General features: G+C 41.9%; 2 protein-coding genes and 1 long non-coding RNA gene across 4 annotated transcripts in view; 1 reads left to right on the top strand and 2 right to left on the bottom strand.

Annotated features, from left to right (window-relative positions):
- Positions 1-1,045: 1,045 nt before the first annotated feature.
- On the bottom strand, positions 1,046-2,141 carry LOC120936666. The gene is made up of 2 exons (XR_005748628.1): positions 1,922-2,141; positions 1,046-1,870 (listed from the first exon to the last, which is right to left on the bottom strand). It is a non-coding gene; the product is annotated as an uncharacterized LOC120936666 (long non-coding RNA).
- Positions 2,142-6,122: 3,981 nt separating this feature from the next.
- P2RY12 (purinergic receptor P2Y12) overlaps positions 6,123-26,326 on the bottom strand; it is a 37,908-nt gene continuing 17,704 nt past the window's right edge. The window contains exons 2-3 of one of the 2 annotated variants that reach the window (XM_040349172.1): positions 8,969-9,241; positions 6,123-7,287 (exon numbers count right to left, since the gene is read on the bottom strand). In XM_040349172.1, coding sequence (XP_040205106.1) covers positions 6,245-7,287; positions 8,969-8,981 — 1,056 coding nt within the window. In that variant the 5' untranslated portion in view covers positions 8,982-9,241 and the 3' untranslated portion in view covers positions 6,123-6,244. Of the gene's footprint in view, positions 7,288-8,968; positions 9,320-26,326 lie in introns of those variants that run through there. The other variant, XM_040349173.1, reaches the window with a different exon arrangement.
- LOC120936659 (mediator of RNA polymerase II transcription subunit 12-like protein) overlaps positions 24,876-26,326 on the top strand; it is a 54,955-nt gene continuing 53,504 nt past the window's right edge. Inside the window, exon 1 of the mRNA XM_040349171.1 lies at positions 24,876-25,035. Within this exon, the coding sequence (XP_040205105.1) occupies positions 24,921-25,035 (115 nt within the window). The 5' untranslated portion in view covers positions 24,876-24,920. The remainder of the gene's footprint in view (positions 25,036-26,326) is intronic.

Consider the following 26,326-nt stretch of genomic DNA (forward strand, 5'->3'; position numbering starts at 1 on the left):
GGGATCACACAGTGACATTTTATTAAGTTATATTGGCCACCACATAACGGAACGCGGTGCATTTCCTTACTGCTGTGTGTTGAAAAAAAATATGACCTTCCATACTGTGCTTCTATTTAGTGTACACCACTGTAACATGGTGGTGTGAACTGGCCAGATAGCAAGCAGACAAGACATTTTGCCTTGTCTTGCAGTGGGACTGTACTGAAATAGCCGCCTAATGCAGTCATACCTCACCTGGTTTAAATCTACCTTCAATGACAGTTACTGATTGTGATAGTTTTCTTCAGAGGTCAAGATAGAGATAGCTTCCTTTCATTGCTTGCATCATATTTTAATGCTCATTTTTTAGATTGTGAAAAATGCTCTGGAGCCCACACATGATTGTTTTTAATGACATAAAAAAAAAAACGTAATTTTTTAGAACCCGAAAAACGGTCGTTTGTACACGGCATAAGTGTTTTTTCAGTAATATTTATGGATTTAGTTCCTTTTTATGATTTACTGCTGTTCAGGGGCTCTGGGCTTCAGAAAAATGGCAGCCTCCAGGAAAAAGGAACAGGAGCAACGCTGGAGGCAATTTACAGCACACACTCATGTTGGTAGCATGATTATTATTGTGGAATTTGTGATTCTTGCTAAAGATTTTTTTTTTTTTTATCAGTTGTTATGGGTAAAGTTCTGCTTTAAGTCATACTTTTGTTTTATCTCTAGAGCATCCCTTACTGCCTTCGGGTAACTAAACTATGCATTACCCAATATTCCAACAACTGAACCATCCCATAATATCACGTTATGTTGACTGTCTTTGCTTTTTAAAGTCCCTGTACTGAAATTTGACCTTCCCAAGCTATCATGAAAACTTGTTTCTCATGTCACCAGATGTATGTATGTTGAGGAGCCCAGGCAGATGGTCCTGGATGCACACAGAAACCTGTATGTTGTAAGCAGGCTTTGGAATTACAGGGTAAATAGTGATGATGATCATCATGTAATTCTGGCAAGCAGATCTTCCAAAAACAAAACATAGACACAGATAAGCGGCTATTCTTGTGGCTTGTTTATTGCTGAACATTGTGTTTTTGAAGTTTTTCCAACATTTGTGAGTGTAAATATTTATACTGTTTTCAGTAACACATACTGCTATGTACACATAATATAACATTCCACTGTCAGCCATTGCACACAGTTTTTCTTCTGAGTTTATTTATATACATATAATAATAGGGGCAGCTGGCTTTTTATTTTTATAGGGGCAGTGGTGTATAAGACCAGGAGAGATTCAAGCTGCTGCTTTGGCATCAATGGTACATACGCCCAGTTTTAAGTAGCACAGATGTATAAATCCAAAGCATAGTGTCTATTTAGCAAATATAAAGCCCATCCCTTGGGTATTAGTGTTAGACAGGGGCACTGAAGAAGAATAAGAATACAGCTATAGAGCACTTTAGTGTCTTTGGGTCGAGGGGTACTGTATGTAGGTTCACTGTGAATATCTGATCATTACCATCATCACTAACTGGTAATAGTGACATATCATAGGGTATGCATTCATTGGCGATCATCCAGGGTTTTTTGCAAGTGGACTTCTGCAGTATATAGTTTTGGCAACTCTTTCTTTCTGGGAGGAATCAAAGCTCTAGATAGTTTGGCACCTCCCTCTTCCGAGAGGAATCAAAGCTCTAGATATTTTGGCACCTCTCTCTTCCAGGAGGAATCAAAGCCCTGGATAGTTTGGCACCTCCCTCTTCCGAGAGGAATCAAAGCTCTAGATATTTTGGCACCTCCCTCTTCCAAGAGGAATCAAAGCTCTAGATATTTTGGCACCTCCCTCTTCCGAGAGGAATCAAAGCTCTAGATATTTTGGCACCTCTCTCTTCCTCTCTTCCGGGAGGAATCAAAGCTCTAGATATTTTGGCACCTCTCTCTTCCTCTCTTCCGGGAGGAATCAAAGCTCTAGATATTTTGGCACCTCTCTCTTCCTCTCTTCCGGGAGGAATCAAAGCTCTAGATATTTTGGCACCTCTCTCTTCCTCTCTTCCGGGAGGAATCAAAGCTCTAGATAGACCACCAAAAAGATGGCGCAGCCAATGTTAAGTATGGACGTCGGGACAGCCGTCTAATTTCACGTCGTTTACATCGTTTGCGTAAGCCAATTCAGAATGGGGCTGGGCGTAGGTTACGTTCACGTCGAAAGCAAGGAGTATTTGCGACGTGATACTGAGCATGCGTGCGCATGCGCCGTACGATCGGCGCTTCATTTACATGTATGGTAATGAATTGTGAATTCATTACCATACAACACGCCCCCTACCTGCCTATTTTGAATTAGGCGGGGTTACGTCGGGCCATTTGCGCTACGCCGACATAACTTAGGAGGCAAGTGCTTTGTGATAACAGTACTTGCCTCACTATCTTACGTCGGCGTAGTGCAAATGGGATGCGCTACGCCGACCTAAAGAAGCGCCGCCGTACGTGAATCTTGCTAAATATTTTTTACATTTGTATTTAATAAATATCAATTTTTTTTTTAATTTTTTTTTTTTCCTCAGTTTAGACCGATACGTATTCTTCTACATATTCTAGATCACCGGGAACAAAGGACTTCATATGACGTCCACCCGGATGGAGGGAGGGTTCCTGCCGGCATCATTTTCTCAATGGCCCGGTAGGGAAGAGGTTAAACCCAAAATGTAATATATTGCAGCTTACCAATCATAAGATGCAGTGGTTGTATTATTTTTCTTTTCTTTTGGTTTTTTCCCCTCTGTTTTCACCTAGTGATCTGGCCAGTAACAGCCCACTGTATTTTTGAGACACAACTCTGGAGGAATGATCAGAGGAGGAATAGCAGGCAGCAGCATTGTCAGTATTTGGGAGAGGGGGGTGATAAATATATTAGCATACTTAGAACCACTAACAAAGTGAAGCCAAACTTCAGCTCACACTTTAAAGGCAGTTACAGCAAATAGTTTTTTTTTTTTCCTGGCTGGACCAATATTTGCAGAAATAAATAAAAGCTGGTGATTTTAATCACCCCTGCCAGTGTTAAGTCATTTGACTCAGCCATGTAAACTGATACATTCTGCTGGGGAGCTTGTGCTTTGAAAAACTACAGACTTGCTGGCTGCATTACCAGATGAAAATAGAAGTAAAAATGGATTAAAAACGAATACAGCCATCATAACTAATAATTTGTAAGCTGAAATATAATAAATGTTTGCTTTTGGGTTTAATACTACTTTATTTAAATCCTCATTACCAAAACAATTTGGAAGCCTTTATTGCTATTATTGCTCGTAGTCGGTTCTGGATATGTAAAAATATATCACAAAACATATGCATGCATTTCCAAAGCAGCTGCAAAGCATGTAGCAACTTATTGAAGCTCGACATTGTCCCCATATCAATAAAGCGGAACCTTGATTTACGAGTAATGCGGTTAACAAGCGTTTTGAAAGACAAGCAACTTTATTTTTTTAATCCTGACTCGGTTTGCGAGTGTTGTCCCACAAAACGAACAGGAATCAAGCCTCTGCAGTGTGCAGTACCGCATTTGGCCAGAGGTGCGGCGGCTCCGGTGACCCTCTGAATGGTTCGGAGCCGTTTGGAGCTGTTCGGAAATACTTAGAATCACTCGGAAACACTCAGAAATACTCTGTTCCCAAGTGTTTCCGAACCTTTCCTAGTTCAGCCGAGCTGTCTCCGAGTATTTCTGAGTCTCTCCGGCACACCCCACCTCTGGCCACATGCGGTATTGCATGCAATAGAAGTCAATGCGGAACGAATTTATTTTTGTTTCCATTGACTTCTATAGGGAAACTCGCTTTGATATGCAAGTGCTTTGGATTACAAGAATTCTCCTGGAACGGATTATGCTTGTAATCCAAGGTTTCGCTGTATTTCCAACCAGCATATTCTGTTGTTAACCGCTTAAGGACCTCCCACGACATATATACGTCGGCAGAATGGCACGGACAGGCATTATCACGTACCTGTACGTGACCCTTTAAATGCCTGCTGCCTTCCCTGTGAGTCAGACCGCGGGTCCTGTGGACTTAATCGCTGCGGGGATCCCCGTGATAGTCTCACAGAGGTATAGAGCAGGGAGATGCTTGTGAGAATGACACTGATCTTGGCTCTGTGTACTCGGAGCGGAGATCAGTGTCATGTGACACAGAGCCCATCCCCCCTACAGTTAGAAACACGATGCAGGGAACACTTAACCCCCTACAGCGCCACCTAGTGGTTAACCCCTTCACTGCCAGTGTAATTTTTACAGTAACCAGTGCATTTTTATAGCACTGGTCGCTGTGAAAATGGCAATGGTCCCAAAAATGTGTCAAAAGTGTCCAATGTGTCCGCCATAATGTCGCAGTCACGAAAAACTCACTGATCGCCGCCATTGCTAGTAAAAAAAATGTTTTTTTGTTTTTTTTTATAAAAATGCCATAAAACTATCCCCTATTTTGTAAACGCTATAACTTTAGCGCAAACCAATCAATAAACGCTTATTGCGATTTTTTTACCAAAAATAGGTAGAAGAATATGTATCGGCCTAAACTGAGGAAAAAAAATTCTTTATATCTTTTTTGGGGATATTTTTTATAGCAAAAAGTAAAAAATATTGATTTTTTTTCAAAATTGTCGCTCTATTTTTGTTTATAGCGCAAAAAAATAAAAACGCAGAGGTGATCACATACCACCAAAAGAAAGCTCTATTTGTGGGGAAAAAATTTTGTTTGGGAGCCACGTCGCACGACCGCGCAATTGTCAGTTAAAGCAGCGACGCAGTGCCGAATCGCAAAAAGTGGCCAGGTCTTTGACCACCCAAATGGTCCGGGGCTGAAGTGGTTAAGGGGTTCTTGAAGTTAGCATGAAACTATTTCCAGAGTGGTGCTTTTAGTGGGTTATGCCGGTGTAGTGACTGTTTTTTACTGATAGGCTCACTTTAAAGCAAACCTGTTGAACCATGTGAGGCACAAGCATACACATCTGTCTAACACATTTAAAGGAGTTGTAAAGGATTTTTTTTTTTGCTGAAATGACTGTTTACAGGGTATAGAGACATAATAGTTAACTGATTCCTTTTAAAAATGATTAAAAATAGATAAAAATCAATCATATAATGTACCTACAGTTTCTAGTTTCGTTTTTGCATGTTGTTTCCTGCTTCTGTGATGTACAGAGCCAATACAGGGCAGTGATGGTTTGGAAAACGAAACTGATTGGTGCTGTGGAGTATTAGACACACATAGGTAGATTCACAAAGAGTTAGGCCGGCTTATCAGTAGATAAGCCGACCTAACTCTGAATCTACGCCGGCGTTTGTTTAAGTGTATTCTCAAACAGAGATACACTCAAACAAAGCTAAGATAGGCCGGCTTGCGCCGTTCTATCTTAGCTTGCAATGTTTCTGTTGTCCGCTAGATGGCGCTTCCATTGCGGCCGGCGTAGATTATGTAAATGAGGGGATACGCCGATTCACGAACGTACGCCAGGCCTACACCGTCGCATTACGTCGTTTCCGTAAGGGATAGGCCGCCTAAAGTTATTACACCTATGAGGTGGAATAACAATGTTAAGTGTGGCCGCCGTTCCCACCGCGAGGTTCGAATTTTTTACGTCGTTTGCACAAGTCGTCCGCGAATCGGGATTTATGTCGTTTACGTACACGTCGAAATCAATAGGCCCGTACGGCCTACTTAGCCGCAATGCGCACTGGGAAATGTAGTCGCCCGGCGCATGCGCAGTGTCAAAAAACGTAAAAAAACGTGAGGTCAAGCCTCATTTCCATACAACACGCCCCCCTCCAAGTCATTTGAATTAGGGGCCCTTACGCCCACTAGTTTTAGGCTACACCGCCGTAGATTAGCAGGTAAGTGGTTTGTGAATCACTACTAGCCTAACTAATTTACGGCGGTGTAGCCTAAAATGGCTAGGCCGTCCTAAATTTAGGCCAAAGTACGTGAATCTACCTAACAGTTATCACACCTCCCTGAAGTTAATGACCACAGAGAGAAAGCTCCCAGTACTGTGGTTATCAGGAAACAGACAACCAGGAAGTGTGGAGATCACAGCAGAATTACAGCAACTTGAGAGCAAAAATGAACAATGAGGACATGAAAACAGCACTGCATTAAGGTAAATGAAGCTATTAAGATAAAATAAAAAAATCCTTTACAAACCCTTTAATTCAAATAAAGCTCTAGGTCCTATATTCAGCAGCAAACCTCAAATTCTGCTAAATTCTAGTTTCTGCTTTGTTTATATCATATCGCTGTGATGCTTTAACACTTGTACCTAAAGAAAGACAGGCCTGCCTTTTCTTGAAAATAGTATTAAGTGAATTTCGGAATGACCTGCAGAGAAAGAAGTAGATGAAAGGGTCCAGACATGCATTTAGAGATGAAAGGAATAATGTGCTCTCTTTAACGTAGAAGAGAGTATTCTGTGCCGAACACATGAACACATCCCGTGTCTGACTTATCGTGTATGGGATCCGAGCAAAGTGGTACGGGACAAAACATACGAAGAATACACCAATAATAATAAAAACTTTTACATTCACCCTTTTTCTGGATTTCAATGGTGCCCTTCGTGTTTTTTTAAAGGACTGGACAAGTTTTCTGGTTATAAGAAGGTAACACACCACTATGACAGCAAAAGTAACCCAGAAAATAATCTGACATATGAAGCTCACAGTTTCATGCCAAATGCGGCCAAAATCAGACTTGAGGTTTATACAGTTCCTCACGTTCTTTTGTGTCTTTACCTTGTTGGTTAAAATCATATTCGGTAATGAAAGGGAAAACATTATTATCCATATTGCAGCCGACAAGATCTTGGCAGAGCGTGGGTTTGTCGTACAAGAGTTATCGAAGGGTCTTGACGTTTTTTTGTATCGATCTATAGTTATTAGACCAAGGAAAATGATGCTGATGTACATTGTAAAGTAGAACACCACTGAGGTATAGCGACAAGCAAACCCCTTTAAAGGCCAGAGCCCAAATCCAGCATCACCGAGAATCTTGAATGGGAATGTCATAATCATCAGAGAGTCAGAAATCACAGAGTTCTTTAGAAAAATGATGAAGTTTGATTTGCTTGGTAACTGAAAAAACACAACAATTGCCAAACCATTCATTATTGTCCCAGCAACGAATAGAAATGAATAAAGAACAGGAAAAAGGACTTGGTTGATACGGTTGTCTCTGGAACAATTCAAATTCTTAGCTAAATTTGTAACGTTGTGTCGTGTAAAGTCTATTATGAGTTCTCCGAATCCTACAATAGAAAGAAAACCGTTATTTAGTTAAACAGCCCATACGTGACAAACATAGTGTAATCCCGTAATATTCAGTCCTGTTGGAGCACAAAACTATTCCTTATTATAGAATGGTAGAAAAGGATCAACTCATGTAGGGCGGCATGTGGTTGCCATCATCTTTTAATTAATGAACAATTGAAAAAAAACTCAAAAGGATTGGGATTGTGGAGGCAACAAAATAGAAAATCCAAAAAATTACAAAAAATATACAAATTTATTACAAAATATTATATTTTGTAATAAATTTATATAATAAATTTGTATATTTTTTGTAATTTTTTGGATTTTCTATTATAGAATGATTGCTATATTTGCTTTTTATGTTTTATTTTTCATGTTTAATTGAGATTTGTAAAAAAGCTTGTCAGATATGAAAGAATTGGACAGAATTTGCAGCAAAAGAAGAACTTTATAGCAAAGGTTGCCAGTATTGGAACATATGGGTATTATCATGGACCAGTCTTCAAAGTCTAGGTTAGGGTGCGGCATACATACTGTACATACTCTAAATTGGTTCCTTTAAGCTAGTGCATTGTTGGTTCACTTACCTTTTCCTTCCATTTCCCTTCTAAATGTTTTTTTTTCTTTGTTTGAATTTCTCACTTCCTGTTTCTCCTCAGTAAGCTTTCCACCATCATCCGAGCGGTGGAAAGTCATTTAGAACAATAGCAGCACTGGGCTCATACACATTAGTATTTGTGTTGCATCTAATTTGAAGTATTCACATTACAAAATAAAATTAGGTTACTTTCTGTGGTGCTGGACCATTTATTATTTTATCGTATACATGTTATTGTGTGTATTTTTGTAATATGTAACTACACATGAATATTCCATTCCCAGGTAAATAAATTAATTTGTTCGATAAGTCATCTATATGGGACCTAAATTTTGTTTTTGGAAACTGGGGACTTATATGATTAAAAAGCAATGTAAAAAACCTGCAACAGATAATCAGCACTTATCTTTCTTTGCACAGATTACTCACCACTTAGCGCTACATTTTTATTTGTTTGGCACGGATTTGTACATTGTTGGACTTGTGGTTATTAAATAGACTCCTTTGTAATTTACAGTCACTGAAATGCTGTTGGTGTGATTCATGCAGCATATATTTGGTTCATATATAATGCTCTGAATACCAGTAATAATAGTTTTAATGGGTCTGTTTACATTTTGTTTTAAAACTTTGTCGTTCTGTAAAAACCTGCAACTTTAGCTATACAAAATTAAATTCCTATTTACATCATTGGTAAATTATATATATATATATATATATATATATATATATATATATATATATATATATATATATATATATATATATATATATATATATATATATATATATATATATATATATATATAAAATATATAAAATATAATATAAAATATAAAATATATATAAAATATATAATTATGGACAGAACCCTTCTGCTATAATATGAAAAAAAAAAAAAAAGAGATAACAGAATTTTATTATAAACTGACTAAATACAGTAATTCTAAGTATAGCATATATTGTTAGTATGATAAAGAAGGTTGATGTGTTGTAACAAATAGGTACCTAACTTACAAGTAGTAAGTACTGTTTCAGCAGCATCCAAAGCTAAAGTTTGTAAGTAAGTAATATATTACCTGAATATTCCATGATTCAGTTACTTGCCACTTATGTTTGTAGAGTAGCAGATATATTGGTCAGAAAGCTGGCATCATCCCATGCATTTGCATTGCGAGATCAACAAGATAAAGTTTTTTTTAATTTTCCCGTGAAGAGATCCACATCTTGGAGCTACGGCAATGGAACTATTAACTTGTACTATTCAGAATATTAGAACGATTAATTATACCGGATGCATTTTTCAGTTTCTCTTCTTTAACAGAACATTAATACTTCTGCTTTTTCTTAGCCTGAAAAAAGAGAACACGGGTTCCGTTAATATTCTAACTATGCACAAACATATGTGTAGCACTAACCTGTGGTAACAACCTGTGGTACTTATACTGCACTGCAGGTCTGATGACACCAACAGTACTTTTATGTTGGCATGCTGTTCTAAATGAATGGCACTAAAGCACACCACAGCACAAAACACATGGTTTAATGTGCATTACCTGAACATATACAGTAGGGTTGTAAGTGATTTAAGAGAAAAAAACAGCACTTAAGGAATAAAGGCTTTACCTTGTATTTAAAAAAAATATTTGTGACCTTATGTTATATTGTGCATTTACGGTATATATGAAAAGAAAAAAGGTATTTGCGGGATTGTGGTCACCGCTTGTTGAAATGAAAATAAGTAAGTAAATAATAATGTGGTGTAACCAGACTGAGCCTTACATATTCTGAGAAGCAAAACTTATTTTTTTTAGAACTTTCCATGACGGGTTCTGTTAATATGCTAACTATGCACAAACATATGTGTAGCACTAACCCCCGTACGAGTTGCAAATGTCAGGGTTCACCACTGCTGCACAGCCAGTCACACAGCATTTTGTTCTTGCACCCAGACACAGAAAACAATCTTTTGCTTGGTTTTGTTGTTTTATTAGGAGATAATTACAGGCATACCCCACTTTTAAGTGCACAATGGGGTTTGTTTACTAAAGCCGGAAAGTGAAAAATCAGGCTCACTTCTGCATAGAAACCAATGAGCTTCTAACCCCAGCTTGTTCAATTAAGCCTGGTAATAAACCTGGAAGTTCATTGGTTTCTGTGCAGAAGTAAGCCGGATTTTGCACTTTCCAGCTTTAGTAAATAAACCCCATTGTGCACTTAAAATAGGGGTATGCCTGTACTTGGATGGGGTAGAGATTATGGGATGCCCAGCTTGACAATAATAACAGAACCAGGGAAAACACCCTCCCTATTTACAGCTTCCACTCCTTCGTCCTGCACAAATCTTGATCCTTTGCACATCTCTGCTGGGCTCACTCCTTTAGGAGCTAACAGTCTTTTTTGTTAGCTTAGCAATAGCCCCTTACATGCTAAGAACTCTCAGTCCCTTGGAAAAGTAGTACATGTGGAGTGAACTGTTTCTTGAAACACTTTCAGTGCCCTTGTAGACACTGATCCGGATCCCAGCTCGACTTGCAGAAATGTTCGCCCCTCTGCCTGCCACTTCACCAGCCCACCTGGTTGCTTCTTTTTCCCAGTCCTTCTGAGTGACACACTGGAGATTCTCCCAGGGCAAAGCTGATAATTTAAGCACACCGCTGTCTTTAAGAGAGAACCTGCTGTATGTGGCAGTACTCACTGTGTCTCTCCTTGCTCCTGCTGCCTCTCTGTACAGCCTCCTCCAACTTGTCCTGTGGTAGGATCCTTACAGGCCAGCCACCTGCGCCCCAGCCCAAGGTAGAGCCCCCCCCACTAGGTTTCCCCTTAAGGGCCACCGACCTACTCCCTAAGCACTGCTTCTTTATCTTCCACCCAACTCCCTGCTGGCATGGTTCATGTCTATTTAAGGGTTCCTTAGTTCCATGCAAGGCCCACTTCCTGGGGATTGGCTAAGGCTCCCTAAATATGTAAGACAACCCTCTTAGCCTCCCACTAATTTCTAGGATATTCGCCAACATTCTAGAACCAGGGGGAGGCACCAGCGAGTTACCTGGATAAGTCACTCAGCCCTAACCTCTAATAACCCTGACTCAGATTCCATGGCTCAGGCTTAGCCCTGGGCCAGACTATAGTTTACCTGCACTAGCGCTAGTAGCACAGGGGGCTGTGCTTTGTGTATTCAGACTACATAAAGACATAAGTTTACGTCAAAATATCAAGAAAATGGTGTGTTCGTCTTTGTAAAGTATATCTGTCTTTATCAATAATATTAAAAAACAAGGCTTCAAGTTTTATATAAGTATAGCAACCTACCTACTGCGCATGCTCCGTTTCGTAACTCCCGTCGTGCTTTGCGCGAAGTGATGTCATTTTTTCGAACGGCGACGCGCGTAGCGTAATTCCGTATTCCCGGACGGCTTACGCAAACGACGTTAATTTTTAAATTTCGACGCGGGAACGACGGCCATACTTTATACAGCAATACGATTGCTGTGTAAAGTTAGGGCAGGTCAAATAACGACTAAAATTGCGACGGGAAACTTGACTACGGACGACGTAGCGAACGCGAAAATCCGTTGTGGATCCGCCGTAACTGCTAATTTGCATACCCGACGCTGGAATACGACGCAAACTCCACCCAGCGGCGGCCGCGGTACTGCATCCTAAGATCCGACAGTGTAAAACAATTACACCTGTCCGGTCTTAGGGCTATCTATGCGTAACTGATTCTATGAATCAGTCGCATAGTTAGAAACAGAGATACGACGGCGTATCAGGAGATACGCCGTCGTATCTCTTTTGTGAATCTGGCCCCTAGTTCTCCCAGAAACAGAAGGTGAGGAAAAATCTTGCAGCGGTAGAACTTTTCAATATGTCTCTTGTGACAGGAAGAAAAATGCACTTGCTGGGGACAAAAACAAGAAGTCCTCATGCATGCTCGGCATAAAAATTCTGCGTATACAGTTTATTCCTCAGCCTGTATAAGCAACTCTGTTAGCCTATTTGTCCATGCACATTTGGGCTTTTTTTTTTAGGTATATTTGCAGAGGAGCATTTTCAGGCTGAAAAAAAAAATCAAAAACATCACAAGTGCGTTTTTGAGAGGAGTTTTCGGGCAGTTAAGATGCTTGATGCGCCTAAACACAGCATTTAGGAGAGTCCTGCATTTTCAAGTGTACATTGACTATAGTGAAAAATTAGCTGAGGGGAATGTTTTGGAAAAAAAATGCTTATAAAAAACAAATGTCCATAAACGTGCATAAACCCTTCTACAATACGAGCCACTGAGCATTTTTTAAAGCTGCTTTTCCTGCTAGAGGTTCTGGCATTTTTTTCAGCCACTTAGTGTGCACGGAGCCTTAAAGGTTTGTTTTAAAAAAATAAAAAAATAACAAACATGTTATACTTACTTCCTCTGTGCAAGGGTTTTGCACAGAGTGGCCCCAACCCTCCTCTTCTGGGGTCCCCCAGCGGCGGTTCTGGCTCCTCCTCTTTTGAGTGCTCTGACGGAGAGCTGCATTCCATGGGGGCACTCGTGCCCCCATAGAATGGCAAAGCCCAAGTGGTGAAAAAAGGCCTCTTAATTAACATTTACATAATTGAGTCACACTTATTTCCTAACCAAAGCGCATCAAGACCAAGACGCAATGGCTTAGTCTCAACATACAGCAACATACCACATTGGCGCTCTGCTGATCAATTTCTGTGTGCCTTATGGAATCTACATTGTCCCCAATACCAACTTGGGAGGAGGCCAGTTTAAGTTTATATAAAGCCATTTTTTTTAGAGAGAGTAGGGAAGGGTTAGAACATCTGCAATGTTTTTATTGCTGTCGATGTCCCTGTGAGGGAAATGTATTTTCTATTTATCCCAGAGACCACGGTCACTGATACTGAAATCCAACATTTTGGGAGGGGAAGTATTCTAATGGAACTTGCTCTAGTGACAACTGTATTTCTATAACTTTGAGATACATCCTCTTATTTTCTGTTTTGCTTTAAGAAAGAAAGTAAAGAAAAGCTCAGTAATGGGGAACAGACCTTAAAGAAAAAAAATACAGGGGTTTTAATTATTGCGTGCTCTATCCAAGATTATGAAAGAAGTTGTGGCTTTAGATATACAGTACTTTAACTTACTGCTTTGTTTTTTTGTGGATTGTTGAGAGAAACCAGCACAGCCAGAGGAAACAAATCTAGACACTTGTAGGACTATTTATTAAAAAAAGAAAATGAAACTTCCCCACCAAAGTGGTGAACATGACCATAGTGACAACCACAGTTTTTGTTTCTTTTTCCAAAAAATAAAAGATGAAACCTGATTAATACATATGTGCAAGAACAAAAGAACATGGGGACTTAGTGCAAAAATGGGCCCTGGGGGGATTCAAACGTATTATTCAGAGCTGCAAGGCAAGATTACTAACCACTTGGTCACTTTGCTGCTGATTCACTTTCTAGATAACCAGCCAGATTTTGCCATTTCTAGCCTGCGCTCTGGTTATAAATATTTAGAATAGAGGCAGGATTAAAATTCTTAGAACCAAAGTTTAAAACTCAGATTAATGAGATTATTAGTGTGAATCTAGCCTAAAAAATAACTTTTCTCTTCCTCCGTTGCAGGGTGAGGAGCCACCTAAGCCAGTGATGGCGAACCTTGGCACCCCAGATGTTTTATAACTACATTTCCCATGATGCTCTAGTACACCACAGAATGCATGAGCATCATGGGAAATGTAGTTCCAAAACATCTGGGGTGCCAAGGGTTGCCATCACTGACCTAAGCCCAGTGGTGTATTTAGGTTTTGTGCTGCCCTAGGCCTGACTAAATTCATGCACCCCCTAATTTAAATACGACCCACCCTTCCTGTCAAAACCACACCCCTTCTTATTTAAGACCCGCCCTATCATCTGTAAACCACACCCCTTCCAGACCCCCGCCCCCTCCATTTCAGCCTAGCAGCAAAAATACTCCCTTTCAGCACAAATCATCACCCTTATATAACCCTTTCCAGTGAAAATCCCCATTCTCAGCACAAACCCTTGCCTTAACCTTCCCTTTCCCAGCACAGATCCTTCCCCATCTCCCCCTCACAGCATAAATCCCCCCTCCCATCACAAATCCTCCCCCATCTCCCCCTCCCAGCATAAATTACATCTCTCGGCACAAATCCTCCCCATCTCCATTTCCCAGCACAAATCCTCCCCCATCTCCCCATTCCAGCATAAATCCTCACGTTCAGAAAAAAATCCCCCCTCATCTCAAACCTGTGCCTCCTTCTCTCCCCTCCCAGTACACCCCCCCAGCTCTTTCAGCCGTTCTGTAAGAGCAGCCTGCTCTTCTGGGACTTGTAGTGCCCTCTGGGTGGCTGAGATATGGCAGCCTCCTATGCTGGGACTTGTAGTGCACTCTGGGGGGGGGCTGAGATATGGCAGCCTCCTATACTGGGACTTGTAGCGCCCTAGACTATAGGGGATAGAAGAAATGCAGCCCAATCTGCTGGGACTTGTAGTGCTCTCAGTGGCGGAATGAGGATTCCTCAGTCCCCCCCCAGTTTAAGACACTACAAGTCCCAGCATAGGAGGCTGCCTATGTTTATATGTCAGTCCCCCCCAGAGTGCACTGCAGGTCCCAGCATAGAAGGCTGCCATATCTCAGCCCCCACAGTGCACTACAAGTCCCAGCAAAACAGGGCTGTCATATTTCAGCCCCGACAGTGCACAACAAGTCCCAGCAAAAACAGGGCACTACAAGTCCCAGCAACAAAAAAAAAAGATAGAAAGGTATATTCCAATATTTCCTATTTTTTTTTTACATTTCTTCAGTTGCTTCCTGGTTTCTTGTCTGGGCAAATTGATGTCATACATTCCAGGAACCTTTGTGGGCATTTTTTTCTTTAATCTAGAGGAAAGGAGGATAGACGTTCTAAGCTAAGTACACCCTCCTATCTGCATGCCTAAACTAATTTTGATGCGCTCTGTACTTCTCCCTCCCGCCCCTTCTCCCGCCCTCTTGTTAGGGTGGACCTTGGGGCACTGGGTGGCGTCCACAGCGCATCGGCGCCTCGCCCACGTGATCCGTGTCTGACGTCAGTGATGACATCATGACGCCGATCACGGTGATTTCGATCTAGCCGTTCACAGCCAATGGGGGATTACCTGTTTCGGGGGCGGACCTTACCCGCCCCGTCACAAGGCCCTCCGAGCCTGTGTCTGGCTAGCGTGACGTCGGTGTGCGCCATCGAGCGGCCGCCCGCTGGGATCAGGGGGTATCTATAGACTGCGTTCTCACAGCCTTTCCACTATCCATGGGATGATGCCACACCACCGAGGGACTCCCAGCAATGGGTTACTCTATACCCAGGTAAAAACTTTTTTGCTATTTTTGGCTGTTCACCAGCAGACCACAGTCTGGTTTATGTATCTCACCCTATCTTTATATATATTTATATACAGATACCCTGGCATTGTTCTCTCGCTGACTACCTGCTCGGCTATATACCCCATTTGGTGGCCACATGTCCACTTGAGATTCTCCAGCCCTGCGTTCCGGCTGCTTTTGGCGCAGTCACCCCAGCTTCCGGGACTGACACCCCCTCCGTGGCTACGGCTCAGTATAATGCTCTCTCCATTGATCTACACCATTTTTTAGATATGTAAGCTTAGGACCATTACTTATGCTCCTTAGTTTATGCTTTAAGTTATTGTAGACTAAAACACTGTTTAACCCCCCAGACTTGGAAGCATCAGCCCCTGATGAGTGCACTTAGCACGAAACGCGTCGGACTATTCAAGGATGCCATTTTACTCCCTATCTGAGTCACCAGCCACTATTATCTACAACTTCTACCTCATGTCTTTTAATCGCATTTTGTCATTGAAGGAAATCTGTGTATCTATTCCTCACACATTTTATACTGTATTGAATTTCATTATTGATGGCATTGCATGTCCCTGTGTCCATGGTTCATATGTAAACCCATATGTCATGAAGTGTCCTGGTTGACATCATTATGTATCTTTATTGTCCTTTACTGTTATATCTACTGTACATGCTCAGCTCCTGTTACTCTGAGAGTATATCACACATTGTTATACATGTCAATAAACATGTTTTCCTTTTTGTACTCCAACCCTGTCTGGAACCTCATTTAAAGTCCCAACCTCCTTGTTCTATACATGCCTAAACTAAGGGCACATGAATTCAAAGGAATAAATGATACAGGAATCATCTGCCCTTATTCAAGATGGCATGACTCGAAATGCTAGGGGGTGGTTTTTTAACATGATTTTTCAACAAAATAAAGCATTGGCACATGGATGGATGGGTGATTTTGCTTTGCATGTTAAAAATGTATTAAATAGCATCTTTGGTTTATGGTGCTCATATAATGTTAAAGTATAACTAAAAGTAAAACGTTTTTGTTTGGATGTGGATTAGAACACCTATAATGTTTTTATTGCTGTCTATGCTGCCTCCCCTTGTTAGGGAGATTCACCTTCTCTATTTATCCTGTTTACCCTTATCATTAAAAGTAAAAGTAAATCCCAAATTCCCAAATTGTGGGTTGTCCCCAGAGAAGTAATAGAGGGAAAATCATCCAATGGGGGTAAAACGTCTGGTTGCCGTGGGGTGCCACAGGGGATCCACTTAATTTGAAGGGATTTCTTCTCACTTCCTGTTTTGGCTATGGGACATGAAGTGAAGGTACCCCCCCAATGGGACACAGGTGACAAAAGTTAAATAGGGATTATAACCCTCCCAGGGCCGATCCTAGGGTCACAAACGCCTGGGTTTAAAAATATTGCTGGCGCCCCCACATGGGCGTGGTCATCTTAACTCCTCCCCTTTACACATGTTTCTATGGCTATGACTCAAACACAGAGATAGATGCTCCCCTAAGAACTCTTCATCAGTGTCCCCCATCAGAGTCCCCCCCAGCAGGTGTCCCCCATCAGATCCCCCACAGCAGGTGTCCCAGGTGTCCCCATCAGACACCCATCAGGTGTCCCCATCAGACCCCCCCCCACAGCAGGTGTCCCCCATCAGAGCCCCCCCCCCCACAGCAGATGTCCCCATCAGAGCCCCCCACATCAGGTTTCCCCATAGATCAGTATCTGTCCAATAGATCCCTGTAGCTCAGGCATGCTGGGAGCAGACGCACATTACAGGGGGCGGGGCATACATGGCATCTTTTGTTACTAGGAGGGTGGCACAAAGAGAGCATTTCTGGGAGTGCACGGGATGATTGGTAGCAGCTCCAACCAACCCAGAAGCCTCTCATCACACCGAAGAGCTGACACATTCAGAGGGGGTGGGGCAGACAAGAGACTGCTCCACACGCACCGGACAGAATTTAAAAGTGCTGTGGTACCCACCCCGGATTCTGGGGACAGCTGGAAGTATGCGCTCTTGTCCGTTGCCAGCGGAGAGAGCAAGGGGGTTGGGGAACCACAGCACCCAGTACATGCGCTCCGCCTCTGGACACAGACAAGGAGGAGGGAGGGGAGCACTTTGGAGCTTTGGCGCCCCCACCTCTGCGGCGCCTGAGAGTTTGCCATAATACATAATTTTCACCGATTTCACAGACTACATTGTCTTACTATGTACTGAGCTGCTCGAGTAAATAGCATCTGTTATGAGCTGATGTTTACTCTGCATGTTTACACTAAAACAGTTATTAATCTAAGCAAATATCCTTTTATATAATAATCAGTTATTATATAAATATTGCTGCATTTGGAAGTCCTGGACTATTAATAGGCAAGTCCATTAGCTAATTGTTTTCTCTTTTAATGTACTGTATCAGTAAAAACACCTAAGAGAATTATTGTAATAGGAAAGGTGTTTAGAAGTTAAATCTGTGTTGTGTGCTTAACATAATATATGCAATGTAGAAAGATAGGGTAGATGGTTATGACTGTAATACAATTGCAACCGTTTAAATTACATTCTAAAGATATAACAACAACAAAACAAATGTGAACATCTAGGTCAAAGAAATGTTAGATTGGCTGGTTGATATTACTTTGGTCGGTTTCCTGCCAAGCTACATACAATATGTAGGGTTTACACAGTGCTGTGTCATCATTGAGTTTCAAATTGTTGCTGGATGACATGATTTAAAGCCTGGAAATCGTAAACATTTACGCATTTTTTTTTTTTTTTTGTAAATACAATTTTCTTGTTTTCTTTTATTATTATTTTTTATTTCAATTGTGGAGATCTACCCCTGCCTTGATTGTATAATATTTTAAAGATCACATAAGATTACATCTGCATTCAATTTCTAGATGAGGAAATAGTATAATTTTTATTGATTTTCTATATATATTGCAATATGCATCTATTGGTGCTGGCTGTCATTAGCACAAAGATGAACAAGCCAGTCATACAGATCATGGGCTGCTAGAACTAAAGGCTGTGGGAAGTAAGCTATTTATTTACTTTAAAACAGCAGCTTGACGAAAGCAATAATACCTCCATCAATTAAAATTTTTATTTAACCACTTGCCCTCCTGAAGATTTACCCCCCTTCATTACCAGGCCATTTTTGCAATAAGGCCCCTTTCACACGGGGCGGATCAGTAACGATCCGCCCTGTGGAACCTCCACTTGCTCAGTGGGGATCGCTCCGTTGATCCCCGCTGAGCCGGCGGATGACAGGGCGGTCCCCGCACACTGTGCAGGGACCGCCCTGTCTTTTCTTCCTTGCTCTCCCCTATGGAGGGATCGGGTGAACACGGACCGTCTGTCCGTGTTCCCCCGATCCGATCCGCCAGACGGATGGAAAAGTAGGTTTTTCCTCCATCACACTTTGGCAGGTCGGAGCGGGTCGGATGTCAGCGGGCATGTCACCGCTGACATCCGCGGCTCCATAAAGGAGCACAGAGCGCCCGTTCAGGTCTGCCAAAAAAACTGGCAGGCGGAACCTGAACGGGCTGCCCGTCTGAAAGAGCCCTAAGACATTGCGTTACTTTAACGGACAATTGCGCGGTGGTGCGATGCTGTACCCAAACAATATGTATGTCCCTTTCTCCCAAAATAGAGCTTTCCTTTGGTGCTATTTGATCACCGCTGTGTTTTTTTTATTTTTTTGCGCTATAAACCAAAAAATAAAAAACGTCAATTATGAAAAAAAATAGATATTTTTTTAATTTGTGCTATAAAACATATATATAAAATCTAATTTCTTCATCAATTTAGGCCAATATGTATTCTGCTACGTTTTTGGTAAAAAAAATGACAATAAGCGCATATTGATTGGTTTGCGCAAAATAGTTATGGCGTCTACAAACTATGGGATATTATTTTTTTTTTTACTAGTAATGGCAGCGATAAGCGACTAATGGGCGTACACACGATTTGAATATCGTTCGACAGATCGTATGACTTTTTTCACTTAATAGCCGCAAGTAGAAAATGACAAGGTTACTAAACTCACGAAAATATTCGTACGACAGAAAAAAAAGTGATGTCATGTGTTGTAATGTATTTGTATTGTATTTTTGGACGACAACTATACTGACTAAACAAAAATCGTACGATCTGGTATTGTACAAGGAAAATTTTCATGCTTGACCGATAATAATAATAATATCGGATGAACTGTCGTGATCGGCTCTCGAAAGTAGTGTACACACGATCCTAAAAATTGTACGATTCTTCCTCGGACGACAGTTTTCGTCCGATATTTGGATCGTGTGTACAGGCCATTATAGGGCGACTGTGATGTTGCGGCGGACAGTCGGGATACTAACTGACACTTTGTGGGAACCAGAGAAGCCTCGTACACACGGCCGAGGAACTCGACGTGCCAAACACATCGAGTTCCTCGGCCAGTTCAGCCCTGAAGCCGCCGAGGAGCTCGGCGGGGCGAGAGCTCCCATTGAACAACGAGGAAATAGAGAACATGTTCTCTATTTCCTCGCCGAGCTCCTCGTCGGCTTCCTCGGCCGAAAGTGTACACACGACCAGTTTCCTCGGCAGAATTCAGCCAGAAACTCGGTCGGAAGCTGAATTCTGCCGAGGAAACTGGTCGTGTGTACGAGGCCTGACACTAATACAGTGCTAAAAATATGCACTGTCAGTGTACTAATGACACTGGCTGAAAAGGGGTTAAACATCGGGGGCAATCAAAGGGTTAAATGTGTGCCTAGCCAATGTTTGTGCACTGTGTGGGAGGTGCTTTTACTAAGGGAAGGCACTGATCCATTATCCTGCTTTGCAGGAACACAAGATCAGTGCCTTCCCTACTGACAGAACAGTTATCTGCCTTGTGTACATAGGCAGATCACCACTCTGGCTCTCTGCCTAATGATCGCCGAGTGACTGGCGGACATTGAGTCTGCGGTACCTGCGGATCAGCTTCTGCTGTGGGCAAGCACAGGGGGTCTCCCGCGGCATGCAGGTGCGCCCCAGACCCGGAAGTGTCAGATCATGTACCAGGTACGTGATCCACCGCAGAGCAGCCACCCTGCAGTATGTCTATGGAGGGCGGCCCGCAAGTGGTTAATCAAATTAATGTCAATTAATGTCAGAAATTGAATATATCTATAGTATTACTAATTCTAGTTAGCAAAGCACATGTTCGCTCATCTTGTGGAATAAGGCAAAGCTGTGTTCACTTTGAATATAAATGAGTGTTTATTGTGAACATAGCTTCTCCAGATTCCCTAAGCCAAATGTAAATTCACTTTATAATGATAAAACATTTTTTATCGTTTTAATAAATGAATCCTAAAGAGTTACAAACATTACTGCTCTACACACTAGTGACAATCTGTTGTACATTATCCTCTAAGAGTAAATATTCAGTCTTGATTAATGTGTTATTACATTAAAGAAATAACACAAGTAGGCTAATTGTCTAAACCAGTATTTCAGGACTTAATGACTGTCTCCATTTGGCAAGCTTTTTCATGACGTCATTTCATTTCAATTCAGTGTAACTCATTGTAGAGAGTAATGATACAGTGTAATATCATAGAAGTCATTTATAAACATTATATTGGCTATTTCCATTGTATATCCTGTGCTGATTATCTTGAAATTGGTGAATTCTTGTAAACTACTACTATTGCGGTACCCGCACTGGAGGCAATTATTATGGTATCTCCAAGCGCCACAAAAATGTAATATAATGCAGTTTGCCAATCCTTCAATGTGATGGCTGCGTAAGTTTTTCTTTTAAGTCTTATTTTAATTTATTTTCACCTGGTGATCTGCCCAGTTATACACTTGCTGTCTTAAGCTGACCATATATGGGTCGAAGTTAGGCAGGTGCAGCAGGGACCAACTGAATTTTAACCCATGTGTTGACAGTGTGGTTGTACAGAAGTCGATCAACTACTGTGCAATCACCTTGTCAGATTTTCTCCACCCAATCGGTGCTGCAAGCTATAGCCTACAACCTTGATCAGTATATTTTGATGTCAGGAAAGTCTCATCGCTGTCAGGATACAATAGCTCAGCAGGGAGGACTCCCCCATTCACACTGAGTGTGTAGGGGAATCAAGTTAGTTTTGTTTGTTCAACCTGCTGATTGAACAAACAGACTAAGCCTAATACAAATGGGTAAGGGTACTATGTAAAAGATATCCATTCACATGGGGGGAGGCCTTGTTAAACGGGGCTTCCAGATTCTGATAATGCCCCCGCCCACAGACCCCAACAACCATAGCCCAGGTTTGTCGGGAAGAGGCCCTTGTCCCCATCAAATTATTTTTGCTGTGCGCTAATGAGGCACTGTATAAACAGGGAAGAAGGGGAAAGGAAAATTTGCGCTCAGTGAAAAAAATGGATGAGAAATTAGTTGAAACAATAAAATAGTAAATAAAAATGATCCCTTAGGGTCTTCCTGCTGCTAAACACTACAACCTTGATAACAAGTGCAAAATAGAATATGTAAAAACAGTGTAGCGCTGGATAATGGATTAAACCTTAAATACAATCAATACAAATCAATATAAAATGTTCTAAAGACGATTGCACGTGAACAATTAGTCCATGAATCAATTCATCTGATAGATCCACAGGTGAAAATCCAAAGTAAGAGAGCTTCAGTGAGTTCAAAGTAAAGTTGTGAACATTCAATGTGCAAAAAATGATTCCACTAAGTGCAGCCAGCCCGTCACCTGGAGATAAATTAAAGGCTTACCAGAAAGCCAGTGACCGCCCTTCGCAGGGGGGTCAAACCAGGCTAAGAGATGGATGAATCCTGCGGAATCGTTCCTCGGTCTTTCACACACCGATCAGCTCCGATCCACAGCTAGCAGGTCCTTCCAAGGGTGTCCTTCCAGGGTTGTCACAGGTGTGTGGTTGAATGTGAGAAGCACACACTCAGAGGTGGGATGGAAATTAAGCCGCAATGGAAATAAAAAAGAAAAAGAAAAAAAATCCCAGTGCAGGCGTTTTGAAAAGAGGAGAGGTTTATTTATCAAATAAAGTTAAAATACAAACACTCTCTGTCAGTGAGAGGTAAAATGATCCTTGCAAGGAAAAAAAGCAACAGCTCTGTTTGGCGTCAGTCAGCCTGGGGATTTTGCGCATGTGTGGTGCGTGTCGCCCGACAATCGTTTCGTCACACTGACGTCATCAGGACCTAATATACAATCCAAGACACCAATGGAGCGAGTCCATTGGTCATGGGTGCCCAACCTTTTGAAGAGCGAGGGCCACTTAAGTGACTTGGTAACCAGTCACGGGCCACAATGAGCAGAGTGGGTGGATGGCATGTCCGTGTCCGCTCTGCATATGCAGAGGGGACACGGAAGCAGCCCACGATACTTTTTAGCGGATCGTATTGGAGGTAGAACACAAGTTGGTTTATGTCTGCCACAACTTGGAGGTGAATGGAGGATCCAATTGGTCGGACTGTCGGACTGACCATGTGAAAGCGGCCCAAAGCTGTTTTTACACTGATGTACTGTGGTTTACCCGCACCACGGGTGTAATGCAGTGTACCTCCGGCTTTCCTGCACTGTGCAATAGACTTCTTTTATATTCTGCAGGTTTGGTGCACTTTCAGAAAGCTCACCAAACTCGCAGGTAACAACAGAAGTCTATGGCTCAGTGCAGGTAACCCGCAGGGAAACTGCTCTGCACATGCGGATCAGTCTGAAAGCAGCTCAGTAACCGATGCAGAACAGATATGCCCATATATACACTGTGATTTTAGTAATAAACTGACCTTTAATAACAGTATTCTATTCCATTCCATCCCAGAGCAGGAGGTCGCGGGCCACATCAGAGGGCTCTGCAGGCCACATGTGGCCACTGGTTGGGCACCCCTGCCATTGGTTCTACAGCGGACCAACCACAGAGCTAGAGAAAAGTGTGCACATATCGCATGTGACATCTTGTGGATAAATGGCAGAATGATGCCACAATAAAAACAGAGAGAGAGGAGTATTCATTAATGAAAAGAACACTTCCCTCTCTCATTAACAACATTAAAACTAAGAGAGTGCCATCTAGTGGATGAAAAGAATAATGCTCAACATATCAAATATTCAACATAATATTGGCACAAACCATTTTAAATTATATATTATATAAAATCAGATACAGTTTAACCTAAAAGAATATACAGATCATTACATGGTCTGAAAGGTGATACTGTAAGTAACTAGAAATTGTTAATATTAGTCAAAAATGACTAATCCTAAGGACAAAAATAGGACAGAAAATTACTTATCCCAATTTAAAAGATCTTTTTATTCTCTGAAAATACATTTTTGTTATATTTTAAAGAAAAGATCTTTTTTGTTTTATTTTAAAAAAAGGAAAAAAACATTAATGAAGAGGGACATCACCCATTATTGATAAAGCAGTTGATGTCCCATTCGACATTAAGGCCTCCTGGGACGTGGCAGCCAAGTCTATGAATCCAACTGGTTTCAGACCTGGATATAGTCCTTTTGCCATTACTCCCATGCCAATGGGGCACATATTTTTCCAGGGCCATAAAGACCGTGCCCTTTGGATCTCTGTTGTGTTTCAAGTCATAGTGCTTAGACACGTTGTGTTTGTCGAAGCCAGCTATAATGTTAGCGATGTGCTACCCCATCTCACTTGAAGTTTACAGACGGTGCGCCCAACATATTCAAGCCCACAGGGGCACCTTAAAAGGTATACCGCACATTTGGTACTACATGTGATGAATGATTTTATCGGGTACGTCACACCTGTCTTAGTAGAAGTAAAATCTGTGAACCTTCTACCCCGAGGAGCGTTAATTTTACAAGCTCTACACTTCCTACACGGGTAAAATCCTTTGAGATCGCCAAAGAGAACTGGGCGTGAAGGTGGATCCAAGACATTCGGTGCAATTGAATGTCTGAGGTTTGGGGCACCTCTAAATAGGATTCTAGGGTTAGCTGATAAGAGTGGACCCAAAATTTTAGCATTTTTTTATCACCGGCCAGTGTCTCTTAATGATATGTTTAATGGCCCAGTGTTGGCTTGAAAAGGTGGTTAAAAAAGCCAAAGGGGGAGGGGTGACACCATGTTTTACCACACCAGGTGACACCAACCCTAGTGACGCCACTGATTGGAGTTCCAAAGGATGGGAGTAGCTCTGGAGAAATCCTAGAGGTAAGCATTGGAGGAGGTGACAAGGGAGGCAGAGAGCAGGAGGTAAGTATCACTTTAAGCTCTCATTAAATATAGAGCAGCCGGATGGGGAAGTTCTTTTTGTGCACTTAACTAAACTAAAAATCTGCCAAAATTTGTGTTTTGGTGTTTTGTGTTTTTTTGGGAACCAGATTTTGTGGGAAGATCAGAGTCACTGTCTCTAGTAGTTTCAGTGATCAATATATCAGTGGTTGGAAAGAATACAGTATATGATTACAACACTGGCATCTGATTATTAACCAGTTTCAGTGCTACAATAAACTGATTGTACATACATTGTAGATTTAATGTGACTTTGTTCATTTGCTTATTCATTCAATAACATTCCATTTAATATTTTAATGTAGTTATATTTGAACTTGCAGGAAGCATCAACAAGTCATGAATGTAATCAGAGAATGATTCTCTTGTATGGAGTCGGAAAAGAGAGAGATGAAGCTAGACATCAGCTGAGGAAAATAACCAAAGACCTCCTGAAGATTCTCAATACAAATGGCACAAGTGACTCTGCTGGTAAGTGAAATGCTGTACTTTATGTGATACAATTATCTGTCATGTGTGACAAAAGGGAAAAGGTTTTTGTAGAAGCAGTAACCTAAATGCAAATACCGTATTTATCGGCGTATAACACACACTTTTTCCCCCTTAAAATCAGGGGAAAATCGTGGGTGCGCGATATACGCCGGTCCTGCTGTCTCTGGGCGCCGCCGAAATAGACCGTGCCGAGCTGAGTGTACTGCGCACTCGGCTAGGCTCGGCCATGCTCGGCTCCGCCCGCAGGACCGCGAGAGAAGCCGAGAGGAGCCGAACAGATAGGAAATACGGCTCTGTACAGCTCGGCTGAGGCGACAAACTCAAAAATACACGCCGGGCAAGACAGCAGACAGACACCTTCAAGCAAGTCCGCAGACGGACGCCGGACAAGGCCGCCGATGGACGCCCACAAGGCTGGATGGACTCTACGCAAGTCCGCAGACGGACACTGGACAAGGCCGCCGATGGACGCCGGGCAAGACAGCAGACGGACACCGACAAGGCCGCACCGACAAGCATTCAAAATGTAAGTTTTCTTTTCCTTAAAACTTCCCTTAAGCTTGGGGTGCGCGTTATACGCCGGCGCACGGTATACGCAGATAAATACGGTAGATAAAGCCAAATTCCAAATATGTACCCCACTAGACTGTGTACTTACACTCACTGGCCACTTTTTTAGGTACACCTTGATAATACCGGGTGGGACCCCTTTTGCCTTCATAGCTGCCTTAATTCTTGGTGGCATAAATTCAATAAAGGTGTTGGACTCATTCTTCTTATTCTGAGCATGCGCGGGTTTCTAAGCATACACACGAACGTGTTTCTCGTCGTAAACCAGCCCGACGAAAAACACGACGAGGAAATTGAGACTCCCGACGAGAAAAAAAAGAGAACTTGTTTTTTTTTTCTCGTCGAGATCCACGACAGTTTTCTCGGTGAAAAACATACACACGACCGTTTTCCTCGACAAAATCCATCAAGAAAAATGCTGGCAGAGCTATTTTGCAGAGGAAAACGTTCGTGTGTATGTTTTTCGTCGAGTTCTCTTTTTTCTCGTCGTGAGTCTCAATTTCCTCGTCGTGTTCCTCGTCGGGCTGGTTTACGACGAGAAACACGTTCGTGTGTATGCTTAGAAACCCGCGCATGCTCAGAATAAAGTATGAGACGGGAGCGCACCTTCGGTAAAAGTAGCGTTCGTAATGGAGATAGCACATTCGTCACGATGTAACAGACTGAAAAGTGCAAATCCTCTCTCACCAAACTTTTACTT

Source organism: Rana temporaria, chromosome 4 (assembly GCF_905171775.1).
Source record: "Rana temporaria chromosome 4, aRanTem1.1, whole genome shotgun sequence".
NCBI lineage: Eukaryota > Metazoa > Chordata > Amphibia > Anura > Ranidae > Rana > Rana temporaria.